Source organism: Parus major, chromosome 2 (genome assembly GCF_001522545.3).
Source record: "Parus major isolate Abel chromosome 2, Parus_major1.1, whole genome shotgun sequence".
NCBI lineage: Eukaryota > Metazoa > Chordata > Aves > Passeriformes > Paridae > Parus > Parus major.
In genome coordinates, this window is record NC_031769.1 from 205,920 (window position 1) to 224,078 (window position 18,159).

General features: G+C 50.6%; 1 protein-coding gene across 7 annotated transcripts in view; it reads right to left on the reverse strand.

Annotated features, from left to right (window-relative positions):
- LOC107200260 (microtubule-associated protein 4-like) overlaps nt 1-18,135 on the reverse strand; it is a 45,879-nt gene extending 27,744 nt beyond the window's left edge. The window contains exon 1 of one of the 7 annotated variants that reach the window (XM_015618495.3): nt 6,886-8,802. In XM_015618495.3, the coding sequence (XP_015473981.1) occupies nt 6,886-8,365 (1,480 nt within the window). In that variant the 5' untranslated portion in view covers nt 8,366-8,802. Of the gene's footprint in view, nt 1-6,885; nt 8,808-16,849 lie in introns of those variants that run through there. The other 6 variants (XM_015618499.3, XM_015618500.3, XM_015618498.3 and 3 more) reach the window with 6 other exon arrangements.
- Nucleotides 18,136-18,159: the final 24 nt, after the last annotated feature.

The following is an 18,159-nucleotide window of genomic DNA, read 5'->3' on the forward strand; positions in this document are numbered from 1 at the left end:
GAAATATATTTAATATAGAAATATATTTAATATTGAAATATATTTAATATAGAAATATATTTAATATTGAAATATATATATTAAATATATTAAATATAAAAATAAATATGGAAATAGAATTCCTAAGCAGGAGAAAAAAACCCATCCCATCCACTCCCCCAAAATACATCTCTCTGCCCATCCTGTGAATTCCAGTGTGGAAATCACCCTCCTGCCCACCAGCTCCTCAGCACACTCAGCCCCACTGGAGAAACAGGGGGTGGGAGGGATGAGGGGGATTTACCCCAATCCCCCACTCCAGCTACACCAGACTGCTCAGGGTGTGCTCAGGCTTATTCTGAGCATCTCCAGCCATGGAGATTCCACATCTGGGGAATCCAATATCCCCAGGTGTGGAATTCCACATCTTCTCCTCCAATATCTGATCAAGTAAAATAAAACAAAGCTGAGATCCCCCATTCCCAAACTGCTGGCAGAAGCTGTTTCACAGCTTTGCAGAATCTCTCACAACTCACCCAGCACCGTTTGCTTTCAGCTGCTGCTGCTGCTATTTTTGTTTGCTGACCCATATTCTTATCCTGGAAAAACAGAACTGTCTCCTCTTGTTCACAACTTCCCTGTCATTGATGACTTTTCAGACAGCAACCACAACCACCTCCCTTCTCCATGCTCCCTCTTCCAGGCTGAGGAGTCTGGTTTGGCCCCTGCCTGTGTGAGCTCCTCCACTTGTGTGTTTGATTTATCACCTCTCAGTCTGCACAGCCTCTGCAGCTGTGCCTTGGGACTCTACTCAAAGGCAAGCACATGGAATTGTGGAATTCTGGAATTATGGAACCCCAGAATGGGTTGGGATGGAGAGATCCTAAAGATCATCCCAGCCCTGCCATGGCAGGGACATCTCCCCATGTCCAACCCAGCCTTGGACACTTCCAGGGATCCAGGACAGCCCCAGCTCCTCTGGGAATTCCATCCCAGCCCCTCCCCAGGGCCTGCCCACCTTCACCAGGAATTTTTTTCCATGTATCTTCACCTGGCTTTTCCCTCTTTCAAACATTAGGATTTATGAATTGACAGAGGTTTGTTTTTCCTCCTTGTGCCACCTCCACCCTACAAATGCAGTGCAGCAGAGCTCTGAGGTGATGCTGAGCTGAAGCCAGGAGGGAGCAAACACAAACCTTCATCCTCCCAGAGCCCTTCACCTTCAATTTTGAGTGACAATTCTCAGGAAAGCTGCAACTGTGCGTGAAAAAACCCAAACAGGCACAAAATCTGAAAAGCTTTGCTGTTTCTATTCCCTGCAGAAGTAAAATGAGGCAACAGCACTTGCAGAAATGCACCCAGGAGGATCTTTTGAAAGTAAAGCCGTGTTCCTGCACTGTTTTAGAAATGACAGAATTGTGTCCAGCTATTCCTCAACCACCAACCAGCAGCTTAGGCAAGAACAAGCACTCCCAAAAATCCATCCTCCACGTCCAGAGGAAGACCCTGGTAGATCCCATCTTGGGCTCCTCTCAAAAAGCCAGAAGGGTTTCTGTTTTCTGGCACCAAGGTGGGCAAAGGTTGGATCTGAATCCCCTTCTGAGGCACTGTCCAGGGAAGGGCACATTCCCAACCCTGCCAGAGCTCCCAGGGATGCTCAGGGGGGATTGTGCAGGGCCAGGGGTTGGATCAATGACCCCTGAGGGTCCCTCAACCTCAGGATATTCCACATTTTCCCACCATTCCTTTTCCCCTCTAATAAAGGAGCATCTCCAGGCTCTGTGAGCTCTGAAAGCTGTCCCTGCCAGCTGTCCCTCTGGTCCCTGTGTCACCTGCCCTGCCACAGCTGCAGCCAACGTGAACCAGGCCAGCCTTCATCCCCAGATCCCCAGCCAGGGATATTTAGCAGGCTAAGCTGAACTAAAACATCATTCAATGAAACAGCTCCATAATTCTCATTGGGATTAGAGTCATCAGCTGAAAATCCATTAAGAGAAATAGATTAAGCAATAAGGCAATGACCAGCCTTGTCTTTACTCTCCCTCTTGAACGTAAACAACCCCTGGAACAAAACCTGCATGGAGAGGCACCAGCTCAGCCATCAGCAGCAGCTGCATCCCAAAAACCACCCTCAAACCAAGCCTTTTGTCTAAGGGTCTTACAGAAAAGTATCTACAAAAAGTACACCAAAGCTTTGTTTGGGCAGGAATACAACCCTGAGCTGCTTCCTCCTCTCCAGAAAAGGTTAAATCAACATCTCCTGCTTGACCCAAATGCAGAGGGCTCAGCAATTATTTGGCAACAAATGCAATCAGTCAGTGTCTGCATTTTCCCTCGTTATCAAGAGCTGAGAATAAACCAGATGTCCTCTTCACCTGCACTTGTAAGGCTCCAGGATTGTTAAGACTCTATTTTTACCCCAGCAAGGGAAATCCTCAATCAGAATATCCTGAAGTGGCTTTCCCAACAGGGCACAAAGTGGGGCTGAGGAGCTGCTGCAACACCTCCCCAGCAGTGAGCACAGCAAAACCACCCCAGAGCTGGGCAGGAGAGCCAGGGGCCAGCAGGGAACAAACAGGACCCAAATTCCTCATTCAGGCTGGCCCTGGAGCTGCTCTGAATGTTGGTGAAACCCCAGAGAATCCCCAGGTGGCCACCTGAGCTCGGGCAGTGCCAGGGGACACCCAGGGTATTTACAGGGAATTCAGAGATTCCCAGACTGGTTTGGGTTGGGAGGGACCCTGAAGCTCATCCAGAGCCAGCCCTGCCATGGCAGGGACATCTCTGTCACTGTCCCAGGCTGCTCCAAACCCTTCCAGCCTGGCCTTGGGCACTGCCAGGGATCCAGGGACAGCCCCAGCTGCTCTGGGAATTCCATCCCAGCCAGGAATTCCCAATTCCCAATATCCCATCCAAGCAGTGGGAGCCATTCCCTGTGTCCTGTCCCTCCAGGCCTTTGCCCAAAGTCCCTCTCCAGCTTTTCAGTGTCTGAAGGCAGAAAAGTGCTGCTCCACACCATTCAAAATTCAAAATAACACCAATCCTGTCTTGGAACACTCAAACACAAAGGTGTCACTAATGATCCAACGAACTCCAGCGAGGTTCCTCAGTATCCCCCAATTCCAAGCAGGCCCAGAGCAGCTGCAATCATTTCTGTCCTTTCTCCCCTGTTATAAATCACATTTCCCGTGGTCAGGAACCCTCCAGCCCCCAGCAGCAGCTCTGCAGCGCTGCCTCCACCTGGGCAAACCTCAGGCCAGGGCTCTCACACCCCCCAATCCTGCTGGGAGCCTTGGATTCTGTGCTCATCATTTTTTCCTGATGGAAAAAATCCATCAGGAGACTGGAAGTTATGCTGGGCTTTATGGATTATAAAGAAACCCGAGCTTTGGAAAGCCAGGATGGTTTCCTGAAGCAGACACTGAGCTGGTGTTGGGTGTGACAAACCCAATTCCTGGTGTTTCAGAGCAGGAAACACCTCAGGGAGATGCCAAGAGAAGGCAGAAGGTGAAGGCAGTGGTGAAAAACATCACCCATGGCAGTGACACACTTGAGCTGATTTATTTGGGTACAAATAAATGCCAATAAATCACTCAACTGTGAACTGACAAACCTATCCTTAGTGCTGGGAACAGCACAGCCACTTTTCCAGGGAAGATTTGGTTCCTGAGGAACTGAGGGAGCTGGGCAGGTCCTGGGGCTCAGCTCTGACCAGGACTGATCTGCAGCCAGCATCTCCTGGATGAAAATACCTGCCCTGGCCACACCAGGGTTTGACCTGGAGAGCCCTCAGGGCAGTTTCTAAAAGGAAATGAAACTAAAATGAAACTAAAATGAAACTAAAATGAAACTAAAATGAAACTAAATGTGCCATCACCAGATGGGCTTTAAGGTCCCTTCCAGTCAAACCATCCTGGGATTCTGTGATCACACCAACACCCACCTGTCTGCAAGCAAGAAAAGCTTTATGTACAATTCTACAAATTCTTTTCTATTAAAAGAACACAAGAGGAGCAGATATTTAGCAAAAAATCCCACAATCCTGGGTGGGCAGAACCAAGGAAATCTGCTTTAAGTGGAGATACCATATAAATGATTTGGATGAGGTTGGACAATTCCTTACAGTATTTAGATTTAGATTTAACATCAGCTCCACCTTGCAGCCAGCACTGCCTGCTGGGAGAGTTATTTTTACTATAAATGATTGATTAACAGGGGAGAGGGAAAAATCCTCAGCACACAAAGTTTGAAAGCTTTTCAGGAACATCTGAGCAATTTCTGTTTGGCTTCTCTGGCGTTATGAAAAATCCTCTAAACTGCACATACAGAAAACATTTTGTTGCTTTGTTTGCTTCCAGAAGAGGATAAATCCAGAGATTAAAAGACTAAAAATTACAAAGAGTAGAAAATATGTTTTTAAATTCTGTGATATTCATGCCTGTGAGAGCTCTGCCAGCTCAGTTATCTCTTTATCAGCTCACCCAGACCTGTGCTTGTAAGGACAACAAACAGGCTTTTATAATAAAGATTGTGAGAGCAAAATTTTAAACCAAATGCTAAAAAAACCCACAAAAACCCTTGGCAATCTGAATAAACCATCTGCAAAACACAACTCAGCCAGAACACTCGGAGCACTCCCATCTCAGTGACCTTTCCATCAGTGATGCTCAGCCCCTCTGGGGAAAACATGTCAATCCACTTCAGATGAGCTTTTAAATGTTTGTCTGATTTAAAGATCCCACAGAGCTGTGCTTTCAGACAGCCAAGCCAAATTTGGGTTCCCACTTACCCAAAACATGAACTTTGTTGCTGATTTGTCTTGTAGTTAAACCTTGGTGTCAGGGCAGGTGTCAGCAATTCCCAAAAACTGGGATGTGGGAAGTGTCAGCAAACACCACCACCCCAAAAAACCTGGGACATGGAAAGTATCAGCAAACCCCTCAAAGTGTGACATGAAAGGTGTCATCAAACCCCAAAAAACCTGGGACAGCAAAAGTATCAGCAATGCCCCGAAACTCTGTGAGGAGCAAACCCCCTCACCCTGAGAACTCTGTGAAGTGAAAGGTGGGCACAAATATGTAATTTTGGGGGTTTTTTTTCTGTTTCACATTTGCTGCCAACAGCTCTTTACTCTCTTTCCATGTTTCAGTTCCCAAGACAGCTGATGACCCTCCAAGGTTCAGGTACAAAATCAAGCCCAGGTGACCACGAGGGAGCCTCAGGGAACATCCCTGGGTGTCCTGTCCGACCTTGGCTGGAGCCAGGACCTCCCTGTGGCCACCTCAGGGCAGCCAGTGGCTCCCAGCTGCCTGCCAGGAGCTCTGCTCAGCCTCCAAGGAGCCAGGGCTGCACTCCTGAGCTGCTGCCACCACCCCAGCCACGGCTACCAGAGCTTCAAATCTGTCCCCCGAGCCAAGAGTGAGGAACTGGGGAACAACAGAGAGGATGGAAAGGGAACAATCTCCCCGTCCTCAGCACCCCTGGATCCCTGGAAGTGTCCAAGGCCAGGCTGGATGGGGTTTGGAGCAGCCTGAGATGGTGAAAAGTGTCCCTGCCATGGCTGGGGTGGCTCTGGGTGGGTTTTGAGGTCCCTCCAGCGCAGCCCACGCTGGGATTCTGCGCTTCATGAAAAGGTGAGACTCGTGAGGAACATCACAGAGGGGAGTTTGTACTGCCCAAACCTTGTTCCACAGCTTCCCAAACAGGAGACTGGAAACTGAAGCATCTTAGAGAAATAATTAGAGAAACCTGATGATTAGAGAACCCTAATTATGCCCGGCAGTGGTGAGTGACCGCTGGCTGCAGGGCGATGGCCGGAGCCAGCGAGAGCTGCCAGAGTGACCATGGGGTGTCACTCACACACCACAAAGGCAGAGGAGAAGAAATCCAGGGCTGTGTGAGCACAGCCCCCTCGGGGACTGCCCTGGCCCGAGTGTTTTGGGGTTCAGCTGAGGGGCTCACCCCTCTGCACAGCCGTGTTTTACCCTCCCTGACAACGGGACAGTTTCCATTCACATCGCTCCTCCGAGGGACAAACCAGCTATGGAAGGATGCAAGAAATTCCCTTGCAAACCTTTTGTCTTTATCCTCTGACACATTTTCCTCTCCTCTCGTTAATGGGGGCCACAGACAAAGCACAAACACCGTGGTGGCATCCAAAATCTGGGAAAAAAGCAGGTTTATTGCTGGCTGGGGCTGGCAAGGGGGACACAGGGATGTTGTTCCAGGCGGGAGAACAAAGATTAACTACTCTTCTCACAGATTTTAAATCCGGGAAGAGTGACCTCATACACCACAGCACTATTGAAACAACAAACCCCACAGAATACAACAAGCTGCTATTGACCCTTGGAACGGGAACGGCTCCATTCAAACGAGGGGTTTTGGGAAAGAGCTTCCAGAAAGCGACAGGGAAATTCCACTTTGAATTTCAGCACCGGGAAGAGCTTAACTCCATAAATCATTCCACCCATCATCACTCTTGTGCTCCCCTCAAACTGAAACAGCAAAAGGTGCCAGAAGCTTACAGGAAAAGCACAATCCGCAGATTTTTTTTCTGGCAGGGGCTGAAAGGTTTTAACTTTTGCTGTCACCCTGCTCTCACAATGCAGCTCATGACCAGGGGGTAGCTCAGCTCCGGGGAGGGGTGGCAGGAGGACCACGGTGGGTGCCACGGGTTGGAAAATCCATCGCTCAAGTTTAGCATCCCAACAAGCCACTGACAGCTGACGCTGGACAATTCATTTTCCCCATTTCCCCTCTATTTTTATCTGTGTGAAAACCCCTCCTTTGCTCTGCCTGCCGCTGTCTCCGGTGCCCCCTGCGCCCTCCCGGGCTCCGAAGTCACCGGGCACTCCCCAGCTCCTGTCCGCTCCCTGCCCGGCGAGGTAGAAATTATTAACATACCATCACGTGCTAAATCTCCTTCCTTTGGAGCCGGAGAGCTCTGCACACTGCCGACCTCCATTTCTTTTCTTTCCAGAGGAGCCGCTTTGCCGGGCTCCAGCTCGGCACCTTTGCCTTTGGGAGCATCGAGCCCCGGCGCTCCATCGCCGCCGTCCCTCTTGTCCCTCTTGTCCTGCCGCTCTTTGTCCTGGCTGCCGAGCTCGGGGATCTGCTCCAGCTTGCTGTGGAACACGTTGGGGCTGCCCAGCTCTTTTTTCAGCGAGTTGCTGCCGTTGCACTCCTCGCGTTTCTTGGCTGCCGGTTCCTCGGGCGGCGGGGCCGGGGGCTGCGCCGCGGGGCCGGGGCTGCCCGGGGCTGCGGGGCCGGCAGCGGCCGCCGCTTCCTCCGTCAGCGACCTCTTCATCGGGGCGCCGGGCTTGGCGGCCGTGGGGCTGCGGCTCTGGGTCAGGCTGCTATTAGGAGAGAGCAGCCCAGTGGCGACGTCTTCTCTAAGCACCGGCTCAGGGTATTTATCGGCCAGGTTAAGGGTTAGGGGCACCGACAAGTGAGAGCACTCTGACATCGCACGCCTCATCGCCTTCCTCTGGTGGGCAGCCCTGGCCAGCAAACTGCCCTCAGAGCCCAGCTGCTCCTCCATCTCCTCCTCCAGCTCGGGGCTCTCGCTCAGGTCGCTGCTTTTGGACTCGTCCTGGGCCAGCTCCACCGTGGTGGTCGGAGGAGCCGCCTTGGCCGCGGTGCTGGGGGCAGAGAGCCCGCTCTGCCCGTAGCTGTCATTGACCACCCCGAGGACGCGATAACCGGGGGCTCCATCTTTCTTCACGGCCGACTCCTTGGACCCCGAGTCGTTGGGCAGGACAGGGTGGAAATTGGGGTTCCAGACACTGATCTCCTGCTCCTTCATGTATTTGCTGGCATCGCTCTCCGGCACGGATAGATGGGGCAGCTTCGGCTCCGGCTGGCATTTGCTCTCCATCCCAGCCTTGCCCACGGCTTTCTCTTGGTCGGTGATGGCTTCATTTTTACCCAGCCCCGGACCGGTTTTCTCGGCTCCCGCCTGTCCCACGCGGAAATCGGTGGCTTTGGGGTTCCCGAAGCTCCCTTCTGCAGAAGGAAACGTCTCCGAAATCAAGGACCAGCTCTCAAGGTGACCTGCAGCCGCCTGGTATTTCTTCCCCGGCACCTCAATTTCTCTTTTGTCTTTCTGAGCTATTTTTAGCTCTTTGTCTAATTTTCCCTCGAAGAAGCACAGCTTGTCCTCATCCGTGAAACCGACGTTCTTAACCAGCCCATCCTTAATCGTTCCCCCCGTGTTCACGCTCAAGCCGATCTCATTCAGCTTCCCCTCCGTCCTCTGCCACTCGAATTCGCTTTTCCCCAAGTCTTTGGTGGACTCCATGCGATGGAAGGCTGTGGGGAAGCTCTCGGGGCTCTTGCCCTTGCCCAGCGGGCTGTAGTCGTGCTGCTGCTCGGACAGGGACATCGCGGTGGCTCCGCTGGCTCCGCAGCCCGGGCTGGCCGTGACGCCACGCCGTGCCCCCGGTTCCGTGACAAAACCTCGTCCTCCCCACCCCCTGCGCCGTCGCCTCCTCTTGCTGCAGACAGCCGCTAGTTCAAAAGAAAGCGGCAGCTCGCATCCTTTTGTGGAGAATCCTCAGGAATTCGTCCGGGGAAAGCGAGCGCACGGCCCCCGGATTGCGGCTCCTTGGGTTTGGTGGGCTCAGGGTTTTGGTGTGAGCGGATTTTGGGGGGGTCCCGACACGTCTGGGGGGGATTTCAGCCTCTCCTTTCTGCTCTGCTGTGATCGATGCCTTTATCGGGATCAATTCCTGCTGATGAGGCGTTCCAGGAGCACGCAGGAGCCGAGCTCAGCGATTCCCCCCGCAAACAAAACCCAAGCACGGCGCCCTCCCCACAAAAGCACAGTGCAGAATGGGCTCTTTCAGCACAAGGGCTTTGTTTTCTCTGAATTTTAATATATTCTTTTGGAGTCAACAGTGATCACAAGTCCTGCTGTAATGAGGATTTCACAATTCCCGTAAGCAAGAGGACAAAGCTGAAAAGGATGGGATGGGATATGTTTGGAAAGCTCCTGGAGCCTCAAATACAGCAAAATTCATTTAATTATATTTTTTCCTTCAACATGAACACACCTTACAGTATTTTTAGCTGATTTAAAGACGCCACATATCTGTGTTTTGACACAGCTGCCTCTTGGGGTCCACAGAATCTGCCAGACAAGCCAGACCTGTGCCCCAGCTGACAAAAATATAAACTTTCATTGCTTGCTGTCGTGCTTGCAGGTGGATTTTTCTGTCACACTTCACTCACACTTTGTGTTGATCCATCCCAGCCCAGCCTCAACACCTCTGATGTGCCCTCCTCAACCACCTCTGCTCCAGCACGGAGTTTCTCCAGCTGGGAGCCTGGATTTGGACACCATTCCCCTGCTTAAACTGGGCTGGAGGTTGCTCAGAGGCTGCATCAACACCAAACTGCAGATTCAGCTTTTATTCTTAAGTGTCTGGTGCAGTTTAATCCTTGACTGAGGCAGATTCTGCTCTCTGAAGCAGGGTCACAACACACCAAAAACCCTGGAGAAAATGTCCTCAGAGCTCATGGAAAAGGCCTCCCCTGCTCGAGTTGAACTGAGAGAAATGTATTTTTATAGCCAGAGCTTGCAAGTTCCACTACGCCCCCTGAATTGAACCTGCTGTGAGAAATGCTACAATCCACACATTTATCTGCTTGTATTTAAGCTTGGGATTTAAGGCACTGCTATATTTAAAAACAATGACTAAGGAACTGTAAGTTATATGAATCTTTCCTGACATCCTCTAATTAACCAGAATAGTTCCACCCACAACCTTCACTTCTCAAAGAGCCTCAATGATTTTTTTTTTCTGCTTTAAAATATTCTGAGGTGTCTTGCTGTGGGAAATGGGCTCTCAGCTCACGGCTCGTGCTCTCCCTCCTCCCTGATGTGGGAATAATGTTTGCAAGCACTTGCTCACTCTCAAAGTATTGACTCTGCTCCCCAGTCTGGCAGGCCCTGAGTTCCTCTAACCCCATGGAATTCCTGTTATTCCTCCATTCCTCACTCAATCCAACCTGAGATTTTTTTTACAGGAAATCTCAATCCATCAGAGATCCCTTAAAGCTCCCCAGGAGCGAGGGCAGCCCTCTAAATCTCTCTGAAACCACCTAGGAGGTTAATATTTGATTTTTATCTCTTTTTTTTTAAAAGGAAGCAAACACCTACCATTTTTTAACAGAGGAGAAAACCCTCTTTGATTTTGGGGCCGGTACTTCAGAGCCCAGGGTGATGGAAGGGATTCACATCACAGGGAAGAAAAGTCTGATTGCAGGTCAGTGTACAGCCAGTCCCAGCCTCTGCTGCTGCTTTATTAAATAATATTTTCTAATGCAGGAAATGAACCACAGTCAATACCTGGGATGCTCGGAAGCAGGAGAATGCTTAGCTATGAAAAATCTCCACAGTCATCCAGTATTTAATCTCTCAGGACATTAATGGAGGTAATGCAGAGTTCATCCACTGAGAGCCTTCCAACAGCTTCCTCCTGCCCACTGCATGCTGCTCCCAGACCCCATCCCAGCTCCAGTGCCCTGGATAAAGATCTTTTACCCAGCCAATTTCATTCCATTTCCATTTATCAATGTTCTTCCAGCAAGCCGTGACCAGCAGCTCTCCCACCAGGGCTTTGCTCCCTGTTGGTCCTTTAGATTCTCATAAAGCTTAAAAATCGCTACAGTAAATAAATAAATTCTGAAGAATTCAAAGGCACACTGGTCAATGAGGCAGAAAGGCTGGAAGGATGTTCAGAACACAGAGCTGGGCAGATTTTGAGAGGTGGCTCAGGTAAGGGAGGGTCCCACTGGAGCAGAGCTGGGCTGGAAGGGGGAGTCAGACACCCTCAAAGGAGCCCAATCACTGCTTTCACCCTCAGTTCAACGTGGAGGAAGATTTTCTACTCTTCAGGTACCAGATCTGGAGTTTCCCCCTCCTCTGGGCTCTCCAGCACCTTTGATGGCAGGCAGGAGCAGACATCACTGCAAGATCCTGTAAATCAGGCCTTGGTCCAGCTCCCCACTCCCTCCCCGAGGTGAGAGCAGCCTGGTCTCCAGGAGAAAGGGTTTATTCTGCCTCTTCAGCTCCTTCCATCCCCATGAACTCCCTGAGGTGAGAGCAGCCTGGTCTCCAGGAGAAAGGGTTTATTCTGCCTCTTCAGCTCCTTCCATCCCCACTCCCTCCCCGAGGTGAGAGCAGCCTGGTCTCCAGGAGGAAGGGTTTATTCTGCCTCTTCAGCTCCTTCCATCCCCATGAACTCCTGTCCTTCCCTGCAGCCAGAGCTGACACAGACCAGCCTGTCCGGGCTGCTGACACACCCAGCACGGTCCCAGCCCCATCACCACCACCCCTGCAGCCACCCACATCTCCTGGGATGCTGTGGCTGATCCTTTTCCAAGGACAGCCATTCCCAAGGGATGCCTGTGCCCTCCCTGGGCTGCTCCAGGTGGAACTGGGCTGTGCCAGTCCCCGCAGCGGGCGGAGATCGCTACATCCCACGTCAGCTCTGGTACCCAATCTGCAGCCTCCCAGCCTCAGCAGATGAATCAGCCTAGTGCTTCTATTTTTGCCTCACTCCCGAAGCTATTACTTATCCCTGCTAATGCTCTGGGTTTTTTTTTTTACTTTGCTTTAATCTAACAGAATGGTTTCTGTGCAGCCTCTTGTGCTGGTTTCTAAGGCAACATCACTTCCCAGGATGATGAGCTCCTCGGTGCCAGCCTCGTTGGTGTGGTCTCTAATTAAGAGTTATTACCAAGAACAGCAATCAGAGGCACGAGGCAAGCTCTGGGTGTCCAGGAAATTGGGATTTCCACAGTCCCTGCCCCATGTGCTCACACACACACACGGGCTGTGGAAGCAGCCTGACACCCCTGCTCAACTCACTTCACTTCTCCCCACAGGCTGCAAGAATCCAGGCTCCAGGATAAAACTGGGATATTTAGGATTCTGCCCACCAGAACCTAAGCTGAACATTGCAAAGGTGTGGAGTTGTACAATCTTTAAACACAGCCTCATGTTTTATAGGACGGGTCATTTACAGATCAAATCCTGCTTTGGAATTTACATCAAAAAACCAGAGATCAGCCAAAACCAGAAATCAAACACGCTCAGAGTGCTTCTAACTCAATATTTGCTTATTGTGGGGGTATTTGATAGTGGAAACCGAGAAGAGGCAACACAAAATTCACCAAATGATGCACAAGCCGCAGACACCAGCCAGGAAAAGATGCCTGGAATTCAGATTTCCCCAGAAAGTTAAACAGCATCACTGTCCAAATGTGGTCAGCAGCCTCAGCCTGGCACAATCTGCAGCCACAAGTGGATTTGTTTCACTCCCAGCTTTTCTTGAAAATCAAGGATGAGCAGGAATATAAAATAAAGGAAGGAAATCAAGCAGAGGAAGCCTGGCCAAGGGAGAGCTGCATCCAGCTGGAGAGAAACCAGGACCTGGGTAGGAAACAGGGCAGGAAAGCAGCTGGGAAAAACCAGGGATCTGCTCTGGGATCCAGCTGGTCTGGGCAACCTGGGAAGGACAGGAGGGTGGCTTTAGATGGGATTTTGGGAAGGAATTCCTGGCTGTGATGGAATTCCCAGAGCAGCTGGGGCTGTCCCTGGATCCCTGGCAGTGCCCAAGGCCGGGCTGGGCAGGGTTTGGAGCAGCCTGGGATGGTGGGAGGTGTCCCTGCCATGGCAGGGGTGGCTCTGGGTGAGGTTTGAGGTTCTTCCCAACCCAAACCATTTGGGATTCTGCGTTCCTGTCGCACCAGAGGCCCCTGAGCACCCAGCACTGCAGAGCTGCAGCTCTGGGAAAACATCCTGTAAGCTGAGCTCAGGCTCCAGCCAGGGCCAGAAGCAGCACCTGCACTAAAACTCCTGCTCAAGCTGGACCAAGCTGGATCCAGGGCTGGACCCAAGGGCTCCTCACAAAGCCCTGGAATACTCACAGACCTGAGGGGCTCAGCTGCCCCCCACACCCCTCTGGGACAATTAGCAGGTCTTTAATTAATGAACAGGCTGCAATATGACGACACTGAGTTTCCAAAGCAGCTCTGTCATCACCAGCTCCTGCACCACGGTTTGTGCTGATGATCTCAGGATGACTGGCTGCACCTACACATCCTCCAGCCCCTGGCCCGATTAACACAACGTTAATTAGCTGATGAATTCCTGTCAGACAAACCCAATTACAGTCTGGGGTCCCACAGGAGAACTACAAACCTGATATTATTTTACTGTGTAAAAACTAGACCCACTTAAAATAATGGTAACGGGGCAGGAAAAGAAAATATTTACAGCAAGAGCTTCTCTGTGGCTGCAAAAGCAAAGCAAATCCTCTCATTAGACAGGGATGGGCATTTCTTGCTTTTAAATGTATTTGATTTGCACACAAAGTGTTGGGAAATCTGAGTGTGGCAGGCTGGCACGGGCTGGGGACAGGAGGCAGCCGCAGGGATGGGGATGGATGGAAGGAAAGAGGGATCCAGGAATGAGATGAGCACTCCAAGAGACCCCCCAGCCCCCATTTGGGGCAGGAATTGAGGAGCAGACTGAGCTGTGCAATGAGCACTGGGATCCTGGGCTGAACAGCTTATGCAAATCAAAATCCATAAGAGGATACAGCCCCCAAACACTGAAAACAAATTAATTTCTTTTTTTTAAAATCCACTATTCTTCAAGGACAGATTGAAGAAAAAATATATCTTTTGCAAGTTTCCCATGGAAATAGAGCTTGAGGAGTGGAGGGGGATGTCAGCAGCAGGTCAGAATCCAACAGCCCAATTTTATTTCCCATCATTTCCCCCTCAACCATCCCCAGCACCTCCTTGGAAATAGAGGATTTAGGACCCACACTGTCATCTCTAATTCCCAAACTGAGTTTTAATTCACACAAAGGTTTGGTCCCATTGTAAAGGCTGATAATGCCTGTCATGTTTCTGTTATCAGCTCAGCTGCCTCCTGACATTAAAAAATATAAAATAATTTTCCAGGAGGCTCTGGGGCAGTTCTTCCAATGGCAACGACAACAATGAGAACCTCAAATAAACCCAAAAGAGGGATAAGGGATTAAACTCAAGAATTGCATGATCAGCCTTATGTTCCTTAAGCTGCACAGTCAAAAATAGAAAAGAAAAAATAAAATTACAGAAGTGTGCAAGGCCTGATTTCCAGGAGATGGATCCAGCTTCCATCAGAGAGAGGAATCTGAAGCATCACGGTTGCCATGACTCCCAAGGGAGCTGGATCACAACACTGGGACCTATTTTAGCAGCACAGACAGGAGCTGATGTTTTTAGGGAAGCATCCTGTTATCCTGGAACACACAGTGTGGGACATGGGAGCCTGGCTACAGAGATTTCATCACTGAACTTTAGCAGGAGATCCTCCAAAATGTCTCAGTTGGGAGTAAATCACAGCCTGCCCAGCAGGGGAAAGAAACAAAGATGGAAAGGGACAAGGGATGGAGGGACAGGACACAGGGAATGGCTCCCACTGCTTGGATGGGATATTGGGAATTGGGAATTCCTGGCTGGGATGGAATTCCCAGAGCAGCTGGGGCTGTCCCTGGATCCCTGGCAGTGCCCCAGGCTGGGCTGGATGGGTTTGGAGCACCTGGGACAGTGACAGAGGTGTCCCTGCCATGGCTGGGGTGGCACTGGATGATCCTGAAGGTCCCTCCTAACCCAACCCAACCCATTCCAGGATCCTGTGAGGGTGCCAGGTGTGGAGTGGGAACCTCCCAGTCCTGCCTGACAGTCACAGCTGAGGTGTTGGCCAAGGTGTGGCAAGAGCTGAAGGTTCCAGAGCCCTGAGAGTGCCCCAGCCACACGACAGGAGCACGAACAGGCACACGGAGGGGATGAAAGAAATGTCACCCAGCAACAGCAATGAAATGAAAAATGACATGGATGAAATGAAAAGATGTCACCCAGTCCCTGTGACAGCTGGACTTTCACAGCCAGCTCCCAGATCCCTGCAGCCACCAGCCCTGGAAACAGCCAGAAAACACAAGGAGGTGGCACTGGGGAACGCGGTGGCCTCGGCAGTGCTGGGGTTAAAGGCTGGGCTTTTCCAAGCTGAACAATTCCCTGGTTCTGTGAGCACAGCCAGGGATCTCAGCACCTTTCCCTTCACGGAGCTCTGGGCACTTCCACACCACTGGTGCCAGCTGAGGGATGCAGCCAGGCCTCGTGGGGGCTGCAGCTCCTGGAGCAGCTGCTCCATGCAGGGTTCCCACGGGAAAACACAGACAACAGCCTCACTCATGGATCTGCATTTCTGGGAATGGGCTGCCCAGGGAGGCTCGGAGTGCCCATCCCTGGAGGTGCCCAAGGAAGGGCTGGATGTGACACTCAGGGCTCTGGTGGAGATTGGGCACAGAACTCCCAGCCTAACGATGCTGGGATTCTGGATCTGTGGGAACACGGCACCAAGAGCTCCAAAACAAGCTGAGCTGTGGAACTGTGGCAGCTCCTGAGCTGGGATCACTGATCCAGCTCCTGGCCCTGCACCCCAACAATCCCAGGGCATCCCTGAGGGATGTCCTGGAGCTGTGCCCATTCCCTGGGGAGCCTGGGTAGTGCCTCACACCCTCTGGAGGAATTCAGAGCTTCTGAGCCCCTCTGAGAAACCTCAACAAACCAAACTCTACAAAGGAGGAAAGCAGGGGAAGGTTATCAAAGCCCTGAGTAAACTCACACCAGGACAACTTCCAGGTGCAAAGTTTGTGCCAATTTACTCCAGGCTGCAGTGCTACTCTGAGCCAGGGCTCCTCCAATCCGGGCAAGGTGTTCAGGAGGAGCTTTTCCTTCCAAAACTCCTGGCAGACAATGGAAAGGCTTTGAAGAAATGTTGGTTTTGTAAAAGATGCTGCCTTCAGCTTTCCCTTTGTTTTGTTGCATCATGCAGCAAAGAGCATCACTTCTGCAGGCACAGGTTCATGCAGAGAACACCATTTCCACTAAAATAGAACTACACCAGGTTATGCAACACTCATTAAAATTACAAAACCTCTCAAAAAGCCCAGCAGCATGTTAAGGCACTCTGGAGCTCGGGCTCTGGTGAGTTAGTGGCTGCATCATGCAAACTGGCAGCAAGAAACTCCACAGGAACAGCAACAAACTTTCATGGCTGATGACAAGGCAAAAACAGAGAGCACCTGAGGGCAGGGAAAAACTTCCCAGCCCATCTCAGCAGAGTGGGGTTCACAGAGATGCCAACTCTTCCTGAGGAAGCTTTAGAATGAGCACAAGTACAAGAATATTTGTCATTTCATCTCTAGCCATAGTTTAAAATTTCTAAGAACTGGGTTCAGTTCTATGGGATGAATTCCAGCTCATTTCCTATGAGCACAGGGACCTTGTTCCCTGGAGAAGAGCCAGGGTGCCCAGCCCTGGACTCTGACCAGCCCATCCAAAGTCTCCTGAAAGGGACAAAGTCCCAAAATTTACATCAGCCCCACCATTGTTTTGTCAGAGCTGCTTTGGAAAAGGTTCTGATTCTAGAAAGAAACACATTTTGTGGATGAAGTGGCTCAAGGAGGCTCAAGGGATGCAGCTGAGGTGGGATAAACCCAGAGCCTGCCACAACAGGGACACAACACTCCCTGTCCCTGCCATCCTGCATCCCTGAGCAGCCTCAGGAGGCAGAAACCAAGGCAGCTCCACCTCCAGGAGTGCACATTTCCCCAAACACTGCCCAGGATTTGCAGAACTCACTCTGAACAAACCAAACCCCAAGGTGGAGCTCTGGAACCAGCACCATCAGCCAGGCAAGCAGCCCCAGAGCCCCTGAGAGCAGCACACACCCCTCATGCCACAGCAGGATGAGGCTCAAGGCCAGGCAGGGACACATTTCTGTCCCTGGCCACTCACACACCTCTGTCCTGCCGGGGACCAGCTCTGGCCAGCGCTGGCCTGGCCACCAGGGCTGCCACCCCCCGGGCCTTGGTGGGTCTCATGTAGCCCTTGAGCTGCTCTGCTGCCTTCAATCTCTCTTTCTTGGCCTCTTTCACTGCTTTCTGTTCACATTCTTCTGTTTCTTTACTTGGGGCTTGAGGTTCCTTCTCTTTGGTTGTGTCCTGAGGTTCCTTCTCTTTGGTTGTGTCCTGAGACTCCTCTTTCGTTATTCCTTGAGGCTCCTTCTCTTTGGTTATTCCTTGAGATTCCTTTTCTTTAGTTGTGTCCTGAGACTCCTTTTCTTTAGTTATTCCTTGAGATTCCTTTTCTTTAGTTATGTCCTGAATCTCCTCTTTGGTTATTTCTTGAGGCTCCTTCTCTTTGGTTATTCCTTGAGGTTCTTTCTCTTTGGTTATGTCTTGAGATTCCTTTTCTTTAGTTATTTCTTGAGATTTCTGTTCTATAGTAAATTCTTGAGATTCCTTTTCTCTAGTTGTGTCCTGAGATTCCTTTTCTTTAGTTATTTCTTGAGATTCCTTTTCTTTAGTTATGTCCTGAATCTCCTCTTTAGTTATTTTTTGAGGTTCCTTCTCTTTGATTATGTCTTGAGATTCCTTTTCTTTAGTTATTTCTTGAGATTCCTTTTCTTTAGTTAATTCTTGAGATTCTTTTTCTCTGGCTGTGTCCTGAGATTCCTTTTCTTTAGTTATTTCTTGAGATTCCTTTTCTTTAGTTACTTCTTGAGATTCCTTTTCTCTGGTTGTGTCCTGAGATTCCTTTTCTTTAGTTATTTCTTGAGATTCCTTTTCTTTAGTTATTTCTTGAGGTTCCTTCTCTTTGGTTATGTCTTGAGATTTTTTCTCTTTAGTTAATTCTTGAGGTTTCTTTTCTTTAGTTGTGTCCTGAGACTCCTTTTCTTTAGCTGTATCTTGAGTTTCTTTATTTGTGTCTCGAGAATCCTTTTCTTTGGTTTTGTCTTGAGGTTTATCCAGCTCAGCCTCTGGCACCAGAGCATCCTTCAGGAGAATCTGTGCTCCACGAGGAGCATCCTTCATGAGAGCCTCAGCAGCAGGAGCAGGGCCCTCCTCTGCAGGCTGCCAGGACCCTGTTCTGCTCTCTTTGGGCTGTTTCTGCCTGCTTTGGGCAGGTGTCCCCCGAGGGCCAGCAGCCTGAGGCTCAGTGTCCCTGTGTTGGGGTGAGCTCTGCTCGCTCCTCGTGTCCCCTCCAGCTTTCCTGTCCATCCCAGCTCCTGGCACAGCCTGGGACACGGCTGGAGGAGATGGGGGAATG